The sequence below is a fragment of the Hypomesus transpacificus genome, chromosome 3 (assembly GCF_021917145.1).
Source record: "Hypomesus transpacificus isolate Combined female chromosome 3, fHypTra1, whole genome shotgun sequence".
Taxonomy (NCBI): domain Eukaryota; kingdom Metazoa; phylum Chordata; class Actinopteri; order Osmeriformes; family Osmeridae; genus Hypomesus; species Hypomesus transpacificus.
Window position 1 is genome coordinate 8,047,825 of NC_061062.1, and position 17,128 is coordinate 8,064,952.

At 42.1% G+C, this 17,128-nt stretch overlaps 2 protein-coding genes across 2 annotated transcripts; one reads left to right on the forward strand and one right to left on the reverse strand.

The window, feature by feature from the left end:
* Positions 1 to 5,374: 5,374 nt before the first annotated feature.
* On the reverse strand, positions 5,375 to 10,770 carry alkbh1 (alkB homolog 1, histone H2A dioxygenase). The gene is made up of 6 exons (XM_047013963.1): positions 10,617 to 10,770; positions 9,936 to 10,044; positions 9,618 to 9,780; positions 9,121 to 9,211; positions 8,759 to 8,952; positions 5,375 to 8,559 (listed from the first exon to the last, which is right to left on the reverse strand). Exons 1-6 carry the CDS (start codon positions 10,743 to 10,745, stop codon positions 8,097 to 8,099), a joined length of 1,149 nt encoding a protein of 382 aa, XP_046869919.1. The 5' UTR covers positions 10,746 to 10,770; the 3' UTR covers positions 5,375 to 8,096.
* A 159-nt stretch (positions 10,771 to 10,929) lies between these two features.
* LOC124464425 (SRA stem-loop interacting RNA binding protein) lies at positions 10,930 to 12,251 on the forward strand. The gene is made up of 4 exons (XM_047016290.1): positions 10,930 to 11,036; positions 11,327 to 11,385; positions 11,478 to 11,585; positions 11,791 to 12,251. Exons 1-4 carry the CDS (start codon positions 10,970 to 10,972, stop codon positions 11,857 to 11,859), a joined length of 303 nt encoding a protein of 100 aa, XP_046872246.1. The 5' UTR covers positions 10,930 to 10,969; the 3' UTR covers positions 11,860 to 12,251.
* Positions 12,252 to 17,128: the final 4,877 nt, after the last annotated feature.

Genomic DNA, 17,128 nt, shown 5'->3' on the forward strand with positions numbered 1-17,128 from the left:
AAAAATACAATGAATTACAAAGCTGCACTATTGCACACTTATATTCTGAGGTTTTAAATTACATTATTTTAATATACGTAGTATAAATAGTCGTGAACTAAAGTGAGCCGGTCTAAGGCATGAAACTCCAGGACTAAAAATGAGTCCCACTCCGGCACTGGTATCTAGTCACCATCCTTGACAGGAAACTCCCTACTGCAGACAACGTGATAATAATAAGACAAACAAGCAAGGTATTGCAATCTGTTGTGTCCTTGTTACAATAGGAATTCTGTTTGTTTTACAAACAATTCAGCTGTGTGCATGGCCCACACTCTCCCTCTATTCCTGCTACTCCCAAGAATCCATGTGTGGATTCAGAATTCAGAATTGAAAGATGATACTACTTTACTGTGTGTTTATGGGTGTGAGTCTCTTGTTTTGTGAACCCCTTGTGGAACTATAACCAGTAGCCTCCCTCAAAACCTATTTTTGAAAACTACACCCGAGAAACAATTTTTCAAGTATTCTAAGCAGTTGTGTGTGTTTCCCCTCATGAGAGTTTAAGGAGCAGAGTTTCAGAGTTTGCCGATTCTATCTTTGTGTCTTTAAGGGAAGATTTACCAAAAACGTCCACCTACTGCCACCTGCCCGTGTAGTACCTCTTCTTGCACATGGGTGTCACTGTTAGATTACCATCAAGTCCATGAGGCCAGAAGCATTTTTTTCTTATTTTTTGTACACAGGCCCATCGTCTTGCTTTAGAGGTAAAATAATGCCATGAAGACAGAAGAACACATTACAAATGGTATGCTTTACGTAGATGAAAGCCAATATCACTGCACTTTTAGGAATTAGGTCACAAACAGCTAGATGACAAAAAACACAGAATCTGAAAACTATTCGCACACTCAAATCTCAAAGATTCAAAATTGTATTAAACAAGGAGAAAAGGTGTAACCTGCTTCCCTTCTAACAAAACAAAGGAACAATTAGTTGTAAAGTAGAATAGTATCATGTAGACAAGAGGCTTCAATGGTATACGTAAATAAGTGCACACACACACACACACACACCACACACATACACACACCACACACATACAACCTGCCACAGCAATTACAGCACAACCTCTGGAACAATTTCACAGCACCTCACTGGCCACTCAGCAGATAGAGTTGCCATGGGAGCCGGCATGATTGAGAACAAGAAATTACAGGCTGCCACAGGGAAGAGGAGAAAGAGGGGGAGAGGGGGGCGAGGGGGGCGAGGGGGAGAGGGGGGAGGAAAATAGGAACAAGGAAATGGAGGGAAAGAGGGAGGACAGAGAGGGATGTGTACTACTGTAGATGCAGAGAAAGGTAAGTTGGATGTAAGTAGGAGGAGGAGGAGAACTAGGGAGACAGATGAATAAAAGAGAGAAAGAAAGAGAGAAAGGCGGGACGGGGTAGGCCCAAGGAGACAGGAATGGGATTGTACAAAGCAGAAAATAGCAAGCGAGAAAGGAGCGGGGTGCTGATGGTGCATGTCTGTGTGAGGGTGGAAAAGAGAAGGAGTTGGTGAAAGAAAAAGGGCAAGTGCTCTCCCTCATCACCTTGCTCGTGCAGGAAGATGATACGTGTAAATCAGAATCGGTTCTCTACCCAGCCCCCGCCGAAGACACCCTTGCTGGGTTGGAGACTCTACTCAGTCACAGGGAGAAAGAGAGGGCTGATTTGTATCTGTTGAATGCCTCTGTGTGATGAATGACTGAGAAGTACAGTCTACTTCCCAGAGAAAAGATTAAGAATATATTAAAACATACCCATGACAGCCTGTAACATCAGGTGACAAACGAAAACATGAACAGAACACACGGTTTAGCTTTTCATGTTAGGTTATCTAAAGACATGGCCCTGGCAGTGAAGGTTGAGAGCACAAGTTTCACTGTTGTTAAACTGATTAACCCCCCCCCCCCCCCCCCCCCCCCAACAAAAAATAAACAACCAAAAATGCTACGGTAATCATTGCTATTTTCAATAATCAAGAAGAAATAAGCAAATTGATAACAGCATAGATTGAGCTGGCAATTACCCTGTTCTACAGCTCTACAGACTGGGCACTGACCACATAGACGGGGGCCCGACCACACAAAGTCACAGCAGAGAAACACACCGAGACGGTGAGCAGTCAAGAGCGGCAGCCTGAAAAGGAGCAGTGCAGTGTTGGGCGCCATGGTAACAGGGTCAGGGCCATTTAAAAACAATGCGGGAGGGAAATGAAATAATGGCCGGTAATCAATGCACTGAGAGGTCGCGTCGCTCGCCGCTAACAACGCCAGCTGGTGCTCTCTGTCGGAACATCAGGAGAGATGATCAAGCGAGAACGAGAGGTGGGGGTGGGGGCGGCGGCGGCGGCGGGGGGTTATAATTGAGAGTAAAGCCTCTTTATGTTTTGGTTTGTATATAGTATGCACACTACAGATGGGTGTGATTGGTAGCGGTCGTTTTAGATCCTGTAGTATGTGAGTGTAAGCATCAGTGTTTTCTGTGTGCTTCGACAGTGTGTGTGTAAGCGAAAGAGTGTGTGTTGGTGTTTTCAAGGGGGGCATATGTGTGTGTGTGTTTTGCAAAATGTGTGTGAGATAATCTCATACACCCAAGAGATTGGAAACAAAATGACCATATCAGCAACACTGAATATAAGAATTGTGCATGTGAGTTACACACACACATAATTTGGTTCCAGTTCCCAGGCTGTGTTATGTTCCTTGTCAGGCAGAATTTAAACTCAAACTCATGTCCTAGCCTTGAGAGAAGTGGAACCCAACTTCATAGAAGGCCTCCTAAATCATGCGCAACAAGAGCCCTAATATTGTTAGACATTATAAATTTTTAACACCCATTTTATCAAACTTCAGTAACAATTTACATTAACGATATATACGTGACACATTCAATTAGCCTACACAGCTCGAGTCTGCGTACATGCTATAACTGATCCATGAGTCATAAACGTGTCATTAATATGTGATGAGTCATGGTGTATCACATTCCTAACATGATGGGCCCCCCTGGTGCTGAACAGCTTAGCCTTTCAGGACTCCACCTCGCAGGCTGATCATTCTCGTGTTAGGCCGCCTGACTCGTTTCTTGCCTCTACTAATGCATTCTGTTGCTGTATGCTTGATGATTACATCACTCCCAAGATAGATTCGTAATCAGTGAAGATGAGAAGCCTCTGACTCCTCTTTCAAGGCCGTGAGCAAACCGTATCGTTGTGTTCCCCAACAGACATACAGACAGGCATCATGCCAAGCCATAGCAGCTATGCACTACTACTATAAATACAATTGGCACTATTTCCATTTCAGCAATACATACAGATAACCTCTGATGTATAGGTGCTAAAATGTGCACAAAGTTGAAGTGATTAAATGACTTGAAGTAGGGAGTTACAAGTAGGGAGTAACCCAAACTTGACTTCATCAGCATTTTACGTGTATCTACAGTGACTTTCAGGAATAAATGAATTCCCTGTGCTCAACACTCCCCATGGGTTGACATGGTAACGTTTGCCGATGCTAAGTTTGAGTGGTTCAAGAAGAGCACATCCAAGGACACATGACTGGAGTTTGTGAAGTTGCCACAGGAATCTTCAGAGGAGACTGGAGAGATGTCGCTCCGATCGTTGTCCTTGACAAGCCGAAAATACTTGTTTTGAGGAGCATGTCGTTTCCCTTAATCTACGCTAAGCCGTTGTGTTCTCTCTCCTTAACCCACATACTGTAGTCTATTTAGATATGGAGCACAGCAATTTTCTTCTGTGAGGGCATTCCTGACCAGGCACCTTTCGTCCTCGTCCCCCTCTCCTGGCCGTCTCTTCTGAGCCTTATCTCTGAGGACAGATTAAGACACACATGTGCGTGCCCACACACACACACACAGTCCTTAACAACGACTATTTACAGGAAACTGACACTCTGAACAGTGACAGGACACAGACAAGGGAGGGAGGAGCGGAACGCAAAATGAATGCAAGATGATGAAGGGACCGGGAATGGGAGGAGGGGGACTGAAAATGTGTGGCTGAGATGAGATAGTGAAAGGTTGCCTCACATAAGAAAAGCAGAAGCCTGCTAGGAACAAGAGTGTTTATGGAAAGATCGGAAATGAATGAGGCAATAACAAAATGGAGAAGTTTATCATGAGGAGAGACAGAGAGAGGAAAGAAAGGGGATTGGATGACAACTCCCCTGTGGTGTTCCAGCACAGATAGAAGGCAGACTTGTCAGTGTGGTCCAAGGGCCAATACAACAGAAACTATAATGCAAGAGAGCATTCGAGTCGGCTGAGGACAGAGTGGAGGTAAAGAATGCTGTTCTATTCGGTGACCACAAGAGGGGGTGCATCATCCAGGCAAGAGATTTAGGACTGCCTGGTGCTCTCTTTGTCCTGCATCTCAATAGCCTTGGCTGGAACAGTAATTATCGATAATGGCTGTGATTATAAAAATGACACCGACGGTGCATTTTCCCTCCGATTTACATAGCTAATGTTCTCGTGTTATCTGTGTAGTTGTGTGTAGTGGGGGCCTTTGGTGGAGTGAAAAGAAATCCACAATGCTCTCGAGAGCTATCTTTTCTCCTGTCTGAATGATGGATTGTGTCCCTATACTGTCTTTCTTTGGTTCAGCCGCATCCTAAGACCATGACACAAAATACAGACTCTCCAGCCATTTAGGAGGGAATCTGAACACAGTTAAAGAGTTAAAGATCTTTTCGGTGTATTTGCTTGGTATGTAAGGCCTGTCATGCTCTTGTCTCAGATAGGACTTTGAGCTACTTATCCCACATCATTTGACAAAAGAATACAAGTAATAACATAATTAAAAATTGTAATCATCACTTATCTAGTATCAATATGTAATTATTAATTTTAATTGAAAACCTGATGCGCCTTGAGATTTCTCAGCAATGAAGGGCACACTACAAATAAAATGCATGATTATAGAGGTGTATTATGAATTGCACATAATTATGTAGATATAGAACATTATTGTCCATACATTTTTATGAATAACATTGACATTTACTCCACGGAAACTTTGATAGTCTGTCCATTTTAAGCAATTGTTCAAATATGCTATGTATATTTGATCGGCTCCAATTGTTCAACATTTTACATATTTATATCTTACAACTTGTAGGCCTACTTGGCATCCACAATCAAAAGTAAGTCAACGTTGGACAGGCCAAGTAGTTTACAGTTGTTTTTCTCATGAAAACTCGCCAATTCTGAAATACTGTGGAGGACAGAACAAAACCCCATCGGAGCCATGTGTGAGTGCTGGGGAGCATGTCGATTAGGCGGGTGTTTTTTGAAATCCAGGTTGTCATCAAGATAGATGCCTATAGGTTTATTGAGGATTGAGAGGCTGCCACACAGATGCTGTCACTGGTGATGGCAGGGATGAAGATTAACTCCGTTTGGAGGTGGCGGGAGGACATCCATGAGCAGATGCCAGTCAAGCAGAGATTCTTTCGTTGACTCAGGAGACAAAGGGTGGGAAGGAGAAAACCAGCTGAGTGTCAGTGTGGCAGTGATAAGAAAAGCAACACTGTACTTCTCCTCTCATTCTATTTGCTTCCTGGAAATGGGCCACGATAACTACTTTAACTTCTTGGTGCACCTTATTGTCATTTGTCTGCTTGTCGCATCGAGGAGCCAAACTCATCCATCGCTGCAAGGTTTATTAAGGTCTGGCCGCCCCTACAAGGCTGGTTAATCTTTAATGAGCTGTCTATACACTGAATTAGCTGCCGATTAGCAGCTAATGCCTGCACATATAGAGTGACAATATGACTCGAAATGCTGTCCATCATCAGTGCCTGTCCCACCTTAATGATAGGTCGTGTTTATTAGTCCTGTGATGCCCCCAGATGTTGGATTGCTTTCATTTTACTGTCAAACTTTTGAATTATTGGTTGCTATCAGGATGTCAAGTTTATTTCAGCAAATATGACAAAAAGTGCTTCTCAACAGCATTACCTACCCCGCCTTTAGGGTAGCATACTAAAGACAACCGTTTGACCAGTGAACACACTGAAAAAGACGAAATCTTGTACACTAGTCAACAATTCTGGATGAATTATCTGATCTTGCTACTTGCTCGCCAAGATAAGCTATTGTGCTAGCATTGCAAATATACAAGGACATAGAAAAAAAAAGACCAGGTCAGTAAAATCCCTGACCCAACAGAGTTCACAGAGTTGAAGAAATGGAAGAGGAAAATGGAAGACGAAAAACCAGAGGAGAGTGAAAATGAGAGGCCTAAATTAGAAGAGTGTCTGCTACAGCTTCACCAAGGACAGTGCCACTTATGTTCTCTTGTGTCGTATCAAAGAACTAGCTGTCGTTGCATGGTCACTGTAACAAATATGATTAAGTACCCACAGCTTCTCTCCTTGTATCAGCACATATGGTATTGTGGACTGCATTTATTCTGCATCAATTGCCTCCATAATTGCAATAACAACATACAGATTTAGAATGGATGGATTTGAATCCAATCAACTTTAAATACAAGCGTCTTATATGACAAGTAGTCCTATATTGATGTCTTAACTCGTTCGATTTTAAGCGGGTCCTTTTTAAGCATGTGCCTGCTATGGAGAGAGCCTGTGTAAAGTAATGGATATGGATTGATTATGTTTGTAATATTGCTGCGTAGACACTGTCACTGTGATGGGAAAGAGCTGAGACACATTCTGCAAAGTCTGATGACTGTGACATTTTGTCTTGCCATTGGAAACTAGGTGCTACACATACACTATACCAACCTCAAAAAAGTGTTGTACACTCTGAACCAAACACACATTTACAACACGCACAGCACACGCACACAGACTGTAACATCCCCAGAGAGTCAGAGCCTTCCTGGCCCTCTCAGCACCAGGGGCAGTGGCCAAAGACCCCTCAAGGCCCGTTAGCGGGTGGCTACACTAACCTGTTTCCCGCTCCCCACTTGGCTAACGAGTCTCATTCACCAATCAAAAACTCACTCACACCCACAAAAATTTAACTTGTGGTCAATCACAGAACTGGGTATTCCGCCTTTATATTCAGTTTTACACTTGTAAATCTTTTTGACCCTAATATACCTCCATACACAGCATTCCCATCCTGATGCGCAGAGAGGCGCCCTAAATCCCCATATAAAATGATGCGCTGTCAGAATGATCAATGTAGTCATATAATTCATGTTGCCTGTACATTATCTGCTATTCTCTACCTAGTTGCCGTCTTTGTTTCTGCCCTGTTGCTTCTAGATTCCTCACACAAACACGGCCTCTCATTTCTTTTTCAGACTCTGTCACATGCATGAATATGTGCACACTCTACCTCCTACTAAGACACGCATTACAACACGCATTACAACAACCATTATTGTCAGAAAACATACAGGTACTGGGGTACTCAGGCAAGCAAGTGCAGGGGTACAAAACCACACCCACCCCTTCCTCCTTTACAAATTAGCCTCACTCCAGTGAGATACATCTCCGCTCAAGATCATTACTTGGAAATTCTAATGCATGCATCCGTCACCTGATAGTGGGTTCATTTCCCCCTCCAACCCACTTGCCCCACCCACATACCCATTAATTTTTTCTCCATTAGAATGATAGGCATTCACCTGGGAAGTAGTTCTGTTTCCTAACCAGAAAACAGACCATTTTGATGTGCGCTTAGTCTGGCATCGCCAAACCAATTTGCAAATATGTATTAGTCTGGAACCTTCTCAGTTAATTTTGGATTTCCAAGGGACATTAACAACGGGTGCAGACCAAAATGCCTATGGATAGACAACCAATTGATGAATGACCATCTTGGTTGTCTACCAAAATGCCATCTTCAAATACTTTCGTGAAAGTCAAAGTATACATTTGAGGGGCAGGGATACATACTGTATACTTGGTTTGGAACTGTTTCAACAATCGCTCTGTGATAAAAAAAATTCCTCAACTTTATAAATATAATAAATATTTGAACATCGATGTAAATTATTTGCTTGTCATCAAGAAGCTATAGAAGAATGTGTCTAATGTAATATGTCAGCAACCATCACGTCATCATCAGTTAACAGTCACTCCTCTTCTTCTTCTTCGGTCCCTGATTCTGTCCATCTTGAACTTCATGGTACCCTTCCGTGTCACTTGTTTCTGTTTGTTTGGTAGTGTCCACCTTGGGGAATGCCTTCCCAGGCCCCAGCACCTGTCTGACAGTCATATTCAACCTGGAAGTCTGGATGTACCTGGAGCACACTGCCCAGTCCTCAGCAGACACCTGTCTGACCAGTGGGCTCTTCCCCTGGGTACAAGGCTGGGTGAGTCCGTGGTCTGGGCCCAGGTCTAAGCCATCCAACTCTAGAGTGGGATTTAAAGGGTCTCCCTTGGGGGCTGGAACTATGCGTGGCACGGCATGGTAGAGGAGGCGGCTGTGTCCTGACATCACCATGACATCGCCGCTGTGCATGTACATGGCTGTGGGCAAGTCTTCCCTCTGGGTGCCTCCGAGGAGGAACACAGCTGATTGGCCAAAACTGTTTTCATGGGAAGATATGATTTGCAAACATATTACTATTTTAAATATAGTTGGATGACGTGAGAACATCTTGGCAAGAACTGTTTATATACTAATAATATTTGTCTCACTTCTTTTTGGGGGGATAAACCACTCACCAAATGATTCACATAGCTTGACAAAACTGTTCCAGATGGTCCAGTTCCTTTTTCTCTCACCTGAATGACAGCAGCGGTGGCGTGTGGTCCAGCTCCGATTCGTCCACATGGATGCCCAGGGAAGAATCAGAATGGTAGTAGTTAAGGATTCCTGCCTCGGCTCTAAAGCTGGTGAACCCACAGGCCGCGGCGATGTGGCGGGACAATGAGTAAAGATCGTCAGGGAAAGGCGTATAGTGATCTGCAGAATACGTCTAGAGAAAGACAGAAAAAATATAACGAAAAAGATAGAGGCTTCCTTATTCACTTGCTAGATTGTCCACTATCTGAACTCCAATATGGAGAGAGAGAAAGAGTAATAAAAAAACAAGACACTTGGTCATTAGCATTCCAGCTAATCTGGAGTAGCGCAAATGAGTAACCTTGGTGTCCCAGTTGTAGTGGTAGCCGAGGGTCACCCAGCGAAGCTTTTCCAGCAGTGTTTTTGGTTCCCTTTTCCCTGAGTCCTTCTCCCTGTAAAACGAGAAACACACAAGACAGGCCATATATATTGGAGACAGGAAGATTTTTTAAGCAGTGACTCTCTTCTATGAATGGATAGATATTGGTATGTACATTTTAGAAATCAATATAAGTAATAAATACTACTGCAATAAATACTGTGGTTCTTCAAATTGGCTCAGTATTTAGTTTATATATTTAAAATGTCATTGGTCATAGTTAATTACCCACCCTTACTAACCTATCATCCTTTAGATTTGGAAGCCCAACATCTAACCCAAGAGGAATTCACTCGGAATCGAGGGAGGTTTTTGAGTTACATGCAGGGGTGATTGTCAAACAAGCACTTTATGAAACACCCTAAACTGTTTGTCTGTGTTGTTAAATAGCCCCCAATAGTGGAAATAAGTTTTAGTACTGGAGTAGGTGGGCACTCTTCCCCCATATATCCTTCGTCTCAGTGGGGGACATGTGCATGTCCAAGTTGCAAACGTTGGGCTTCTGAGGGTAGGTCTTCAGACACTGTCTGACCCAGTAGTGGTGTGAGCCATGCAGGAATGGGTTTGAGATGAAGATGAACCCTTGAGACAAGGACAACAGGATTTAATATTAAAAGATTATAATGGATATCTTTACATTCATATCATGTCCTGAATGTTGTATGTTGCATGTATGTTTGAAAGTCCATAGAGGACTTAACCTACTACTTTTGTAACTTTCCATTCAGGTATTTTACCTGGATAACCTTGTATGCCGAAGGCCTGCCAGTCCCTGATAGGTCGTAGTCCCTCCATCTTTGCCTCCCCATCACTGACTACAGTTGGGTCCAGTTTGGTGGGAAAGACCTGTCAATCATCATTCACATTATCACCACCCTAACCAACACCATTCATAATCAAATCGGGGCATATGGTACACATGGATCGGCAGTAACTATGCAAGACATTGCAGCAGTGATGACACGCACGTACCTGCAAGCAGTGATAGTTTTTCTAGATGTACTAAAATGATTGTAGTTATACCCCCTTCCACGCATATCATAACATCAGCAATTTGAAGGGGTAAACAATGTAGCAAAATGTGTAAGCTGTGTCGAAAAGTCGATTGTCTCAATAGGCTACGTGTTTTTATGCATAGCCTACTCTTATTATGAGTGGCGTACGAAAATATTAAGCCTTTGGTGCTTGAACATTTCCCATCTGCTGTAGCTGGCTCAAACAACCTCCTGGATTTTTAAAAATTGTACATGATGTACAAAACACCCACTTTTTGCCTATTTTAGCTTGAGTAACCGCCACACATTACTGTTAGAAGGGAACGAAATGTGACTATGCCGACAATAATCTAAATGGTATGCATACTACAAACAGGAACATGTAACAGTCTACCGAACTCAATATAGCTATGATTTAAGTACCTTGTCACATTTAACAATCTTTGAAAAGTCAAGGACGTCACTGAAATCAGGTGGTGGACTTCTTCGCTTATAAAGTTTAAACAACTTTCTAAACGCATCTTCCCCATGTTCCATTATGGAAGCAGCCATCTTTGCTACACTGACCTTTCAACTCAAATACACAAAACCGATTTTAAATAAAACATGGTGGTCCCTTATACCACTGAAATAAATAAAATGTGTAAACATAATAATGTACCTGTGTGCTTTTTTCATTGTAAGATATACATTTGAATGTATAATAATTATTTAAACTTCTAAACCGTGGTCACGTGGTTTAGGGTCATAAGTTGAAAGCTTACCAAGGACGAAACATGGCAGCTACGTCAAAGAAGGTTTTCGAGGTGTTTGTTTCTAAAATACCATGGACCGTAGCAAGCAGTAAGCATTATTTCAGTGTAAAATATCATGTGTACACACAATGTTATACTGTGCCTTACCATGTTAGCGCTTTGCACCACTGGTTTGTGTTGGAAAAAAAGGTAAAAGCTAAGCTAGGCTAGCTTCCTTGACATTGTCAGGTTATTTGCCTCTTGTAAGAATGTGTGTTATTGTGTAATTCTGGAGAATTCAAATAGCTATCCAGCTTTGGGTGGTTTAGTGTTAAATGCACCCATTATCAGTTTTAAAATAGTTTGTTAATACCTTATGTTGTTTATATCCTTTGACAGAGGAAATGAGGGAATACTTTGGACAGTTTGGACAAGTCAAGAGATGCTTCCTACCTTTTGTAAGTTGGTCAAACTAAAATAAATATAATATAATGCCTACACAGTGCAACTTGTTCTTGCTTTCCTTATATATTGTGTTACACCTGAACAGGACAGACAGACAGGTTTCCACAAAGGTGTGTGTTGGGTGGGGTATGCATCAGAGGATGGCCAGCTCAATGCTCTGCAGAAGGAGCCTCACATCCTGGAGGGATCCAAGGTAAGGCCCTTCTATTATCAGCTTTACAGCTCATTTGCCAAGAGGGAATCTGGGGATATTCAATGTTTTCCATAGAATGGCCTACTTGAATGTAGAAAATAATGTTGGATTATACTTCATTCATAACTCCTACGAAGACAAATGAAGACCGAGTAAATTAATGTGCTTCTGTGGCTCCGTGTGTGTGTCTGGTTTGTTTCTCCAGCTTCAAGTCCAAATGAACAGAAAAGTCTTTGCTGTGCGCAAGCCATACACAGAGGCTGAAGATAGCTGAATTTGAAGGTGTCAATGTAAACTGTGAATGAACAATGGAACCAGCTGAATTTGAAGGTGTATACAGTCAATGTAAATTGTGAATGAACAAGGGAACCATCTTCATATGTCAGCAGTCTTTGTTCTGGCATTTTTGTTTTTACAAAAGAAGGGAGACAATCAAATCTCCATATTGTGTAACTGAAAATATTGCCCAGAATGGATAACTCGATTAAAACATGGCCATGTATTCTGACCTATTCGAATTGATGTTGCTTGAAAGTTATTGTATGTTTTCTTTACAACCTCTCATCATTGAAGTTACACAATATATGAAGCGGTGATAATGGATGAATGTGTTCAAATGAGCACCACCTTGTCCGTCTCTCACAATAAAGTGACAATGTGACCAAATGTGAGCCCTTGTTTTGGGTTGCTGTTCCCTGAATGTTGTGTAATTTGAGACTACACTTCAATGTGATCCTATGATGACACTATCCAATGTTGCAGTGTAGCTCTGGTAGTAGTGAGCATCTACAAACCATTTATCTCTTTACTGACAATGTAGAGGTACTGGTATTTGATTCTAAGGCATGCTCCATTCTGTTCAAGTATAAAATGAAGGGGAAACGCAGTGTATCCAGACAATAAGATGAGGTTGCATGACACAAACCTGGAGATCAGTACCCACTTGTGGTTCATACATAATGGAGCAAATGTTGAAGCTGAATACAAACATATTTGGGCTATTATTGACTGATTTAGTTATTTATTATTAAAGATTTAGGCATGACAGGTCAACAATTATCTATGAGAACACCATTGGGCTAAAATCCATGTATGAACGTTTGTTCAAAAAAGTAGTGTATTTGTTTACGTTTGGCTTTCGTGGCTTTACTGTCTTCTTTCAAATGCCTGTGCTCTTCTTTTCGTGTTTTTCTTCTTATAATCTTTGTTAGATATTTATTATTAAAGGTTCAGGCATGACATATCAACATACTCTTTGAGAACACCATTGGGCTAAAATCCAGGTATGAATTTTTGAAAGAAAGTCTTGAATTTGTTTACTTTTGGCTTCCGTGGCTTTATGTCTTCTTTCAACGGCCTGTCCTCTTTACTTTCGTGTTTTTCCTCAATCTTTTTTCCTCCCATGTCTATTTGGCTTTGTTCTTCCTTCCCTTGTCTATCAAATTCACCATCTGTTTCCTCCTCAGAGCTCAGCAGTAGCTCTGGATCTTTATCGAAAATTGTACATCGAGGGGGATTTGGTTTCTTCAGGACTGTACTGCTCTCCCCCCCCCCCTAATCCCGCCAACCTTCTCTTCTCAATAATAAGGTCGATTTTTGCTTGTTCCCTTTTCAGTAATCGTTCGAGCTGAGCCCTGTTTGGATGTTTCAAGGCTTCCTCAACCTCTCTTCTTTCCCTGTTTGCCGTCTCCTCCTCTTCCTTCGTTTTCTTCCTTAGGGGAACCAATGTATTCTGTTGCTGTGCTGGCAGTTTCCTCTCCTCTTCCCTCGGTCTTTCAGCCTTACAAGTTTTCCTTAAGTCTTTTTCCTCTTTCTTCTTCCTTCTCACCTCATCAGCTTTCTTTGTCATATCTTCATTCTGTTGGTATTTGGACCTTTTCTTCTCCTCTTCCTCCCTTGCTTTTTTGGTCTCCAAGTCTTTCTTTTGCTCATTTTCCTTTCTTTTCCTAATTTCTTCCTCAAAAGCCAGCCGTTTGGCTTTTTCTTGTTCCCATTGCTGTAATAGCCTTTCCCCTTCCTCATTTGCCTTCTGCAGTTTGGTTTCAAACTCTTTCTTCCTGTTTTCCTCCTCCTTTCTCTTGGCCTCCACATGAAGCCTTTGTTCCTCCTCTTCCTCCCTCTTCTTGGCCTCTGATTCTTTTAGCAGTCTCTCTGCCTCTCTCTTCTTGGCCCAAGATTCTTTCAGCAATTTCTCTGTGTGCGCTCTTTGCTTCACCTTGGCCTCTGACTCTTTTAGAAGTCTGTCTTCCTCCCTCTTCTTGGCCTCTGACTCTTTTAGTAGTCTCTCTTCCTTCCTCTTCTTGGCCTCTGACTCTTTTAGAAGTCTCTCTTCCTCCTTCTTCTTGGCCTCTGATTCTTTTAGCAGTCTCTCTGCCTCTCTTTTTTTGGCCCAAGATTCTTTCAGCAATTTCTCTGTGTGCGCTCTTTGCTTCACCTTGGCCTCTGACTCTTTTAGCAGTCTCTCTGCCTCCTTCTTGGCCTCTGATTCTTTTAGCAGTCTCTCTGCCTCCTTCTTCTTGGCCTCTGATTCTTTTAGCAGTCTCTCTGCCTCCTTCTTGGCCTCTGATTCTTTTAGAAGTCTCTCTGCCTCTCTCTTCTTGGCCCACGATTCTTTCAGCAATTTCTCCTTGTGCGCTCTTTGCTTCACCTTGGCCTCTGACTCTTTTAGAAGTCTCTCTTCCTCCCTCTTCTTGGCCTCTGACTCTTTTAGCAGTCTCTCTTCCTCCCCCTTCTTGGCCTCTGACTCTTTTAGAAGTCTCTCTTCCTCCCTCTTCTTGGCCTCTGACTCTTTTAGCAGTCTCTCTTCCTCCTCCTTCTTGGCCTCTGACTCTTTTAGAAGTCTCTCTTCCTCTCCATGCTTGCTCTCTGATTCTTTCAGTAATTTCTCCTTGTGCGCTCTCTGTTTCACCTTGGCCTCTGACTCTTTTAGCAGTCTCTCTTCCTCCCTGTTCTTGGCCTCTGACTTTTTTAGAAGTCTCTCTTCCTCCTGCGTCTTCTTAATGTCCAACTCTATGCGTGATCTCTTTTCTTCCCACTGCCTCCTCAGTGCATTTTTTGATTTTCTTGCATTCTCCTCCCTCCTTTTTGTCGCCTTCGTATCGGTTTTCTCTCCTTTCCCTTCTCTTTCTTTCTGAGGCGCGTCATCACCAAAGCTCCCTGGTTCCTTGTTTGTCCTCATCTTGCTGTCCTTCCTTCCTTCTCTTCCTACCCGTTTGGTCTCTCCAAGCCTCTCTGTTCCATACTCCTCTTTCTGCCTCCCTTCCCGGGGATGCATGTTTTCTTCACTTTGGTTTTTCCCCTCATCTGCTTTCTGTGTTTAGAGAGAAAGAGAGAGTTACAGCCAAACAACTACACTGAATCAGGCTCAGTGGCTGATTCCAAATATACTATTACACAAATAATATAATATACTATTCCTCAAATAAAATACTGCACAAGGCTATGTGTTGTGTTCGACCACTCATTCTGAATGCTATTACACATCTCATGAACTAGTTGTAAAGTTATCAATTACCTTCACACTTTGTCCTTCCAGTAAAGTTATTTGCTTTTTTGCTCTCTTAGATTGTGCTCTCAGTTCCAACACTTTTTTATTGACTTGATCCACTGTGCGGTCACATTCCTCTCGCTTGTCAGCAATCTCTTTCGCCTTTCTTTGCAAATCTCTTTCTCTTTTTTTTGCCTCATCCACCTGAGCCCTTGCCTCCATCACTATTTTGTTGACCTTATTTATCTTGCGTTCACATTCTTCTCGTTTGTTGTCTATCACTCTCTCCTGGGCTTGTAACACTTTCTCTCTCATTCCTGTGATCCTTTTTTCTTCCTCCATCAGCCTTTGCTCGTTCTCCAACTGTTCCTTCTCTCTCTTTTTCATTTCTTCTTCTCTTTTCTTGTCCTCCTTCTGCCGTTGTCTTTGAAGGTTCACTCTCTCGCGTTTCTCCTCTTGTGCTTGGATGTTCTGCAGCTCCACCCTCCTCCACCAAAACATCTCCTCCTCCATCCTTATCTTTTGGCATCTGTTTTGTTTCTTCCCACCCCCATTGCCTTGACAACCGCAGCCACAGGACACTTTCATCGTCTCACCACCTTCTACTCTCCTGTCTACTTTGTTTCCCTCGGACTTCTCATCTCTACTGTCGCCATTCTGTTTCGAAGCCTCGATCCCTTCAGTGGTCCCTTTTCTTTTTATGATCTTCTCATCCCAGATTCGTTCAAAGTCTCTCAGGGTTTCAAGGATCCCTTTTCTGTCTGGAATGTCCGATTGAAGCATCTCATTGACCTTTGATACAGTGGATAAACAATAAGTTGGTAAAAATGGTAATAAACACTTAAAAGAAAGTGAAACCAAAAGAAATGTCTTAAGGTGAAAGCCAGTGTTCACAAGTAAAGACCTTGTTTCTCAGAACGTTGTTGTTCATCCTCCACTCTGTTTGGAGATCGGTCATCTGGCTCTCCAGCTCGGTCAAGAGGTCACGTTTCAAGCTGGATATCTTTTTTGCCATCCATTTCCTGTCCTCCAGGGCCTTTTCACGAAGGCAATCATCATTGCACTCCCTCCATGCCTCCATTTGAGTTGTGAAACTCATTCTCCTTTACTGTGGAGTGAATGGGAGAGAAGTCAGAGATTGTGGGAGGCATCAAAAAACGAGTCACATTTAGTTTGACGGTCTTTCCCTTCTTTGTAACTCATTCTCTCATTCCTGTTATCCTTTTTTATACCTTAATCTCCCAATTTTCTCTTTGTTCATGAGCTACGATACTCATGCACACAGCACTTTTGCTTCGTCGGATAACATTATATTATCAATCTCTTAAATCTCTCATATCTCTCAAAGGTATCAACAGTTAGATTTGGATTACTCTCTCCCACCTTTGTCGTTTTAAGCGGCATCATATACAGTGTATAAAACAGCTCAACATCAGCCAAACTAGAACCTCTAAACATAGTTGTAACCACTCAACCACCGTGATACAGCCAGCATTTGCTTAGGCCTTATTCTGACATCACAGAGACATTCTGTCATCAGTGTTCTTCTCCATGACAACAAGTAAACATTCTTGTATGTCCCTAAAGTTTGCCAACTTCCACATTGTTGAAATTTGAAGCTCTCAGAATTTTATAACAGGAATGGCATGTTTAAGACGCGTTAAAGACATTTAGCCTAACATGTCATTAATGTAAAACAACTTGCACTTAGTTCAACCCCAAAAATAGATTTTTACCACTTACTAACAGAAAATGGGTCTCTCTTCAACAAATTTAGACAACGAATGTCTCTTTTGCACTTTTACAAAACAAAAGGCTACATCTGAACATGATGCTCAAGCCATGAATGTATACAAAATACTAAAGTATAAATAAGTATAACTGATCAAAAACGAAATGATATATCAAAGACTAAAGACGTAAGTGCAACTGAACTACAGGGGGATAAAAAGACATAAAATACAAAAGAAACCAAATGATACACATTTTTCAGTACAACAAGGGTTGAGGCATACTGTAGATGTATCAAAACACCCTGTCTGCAAACAAAAAAACA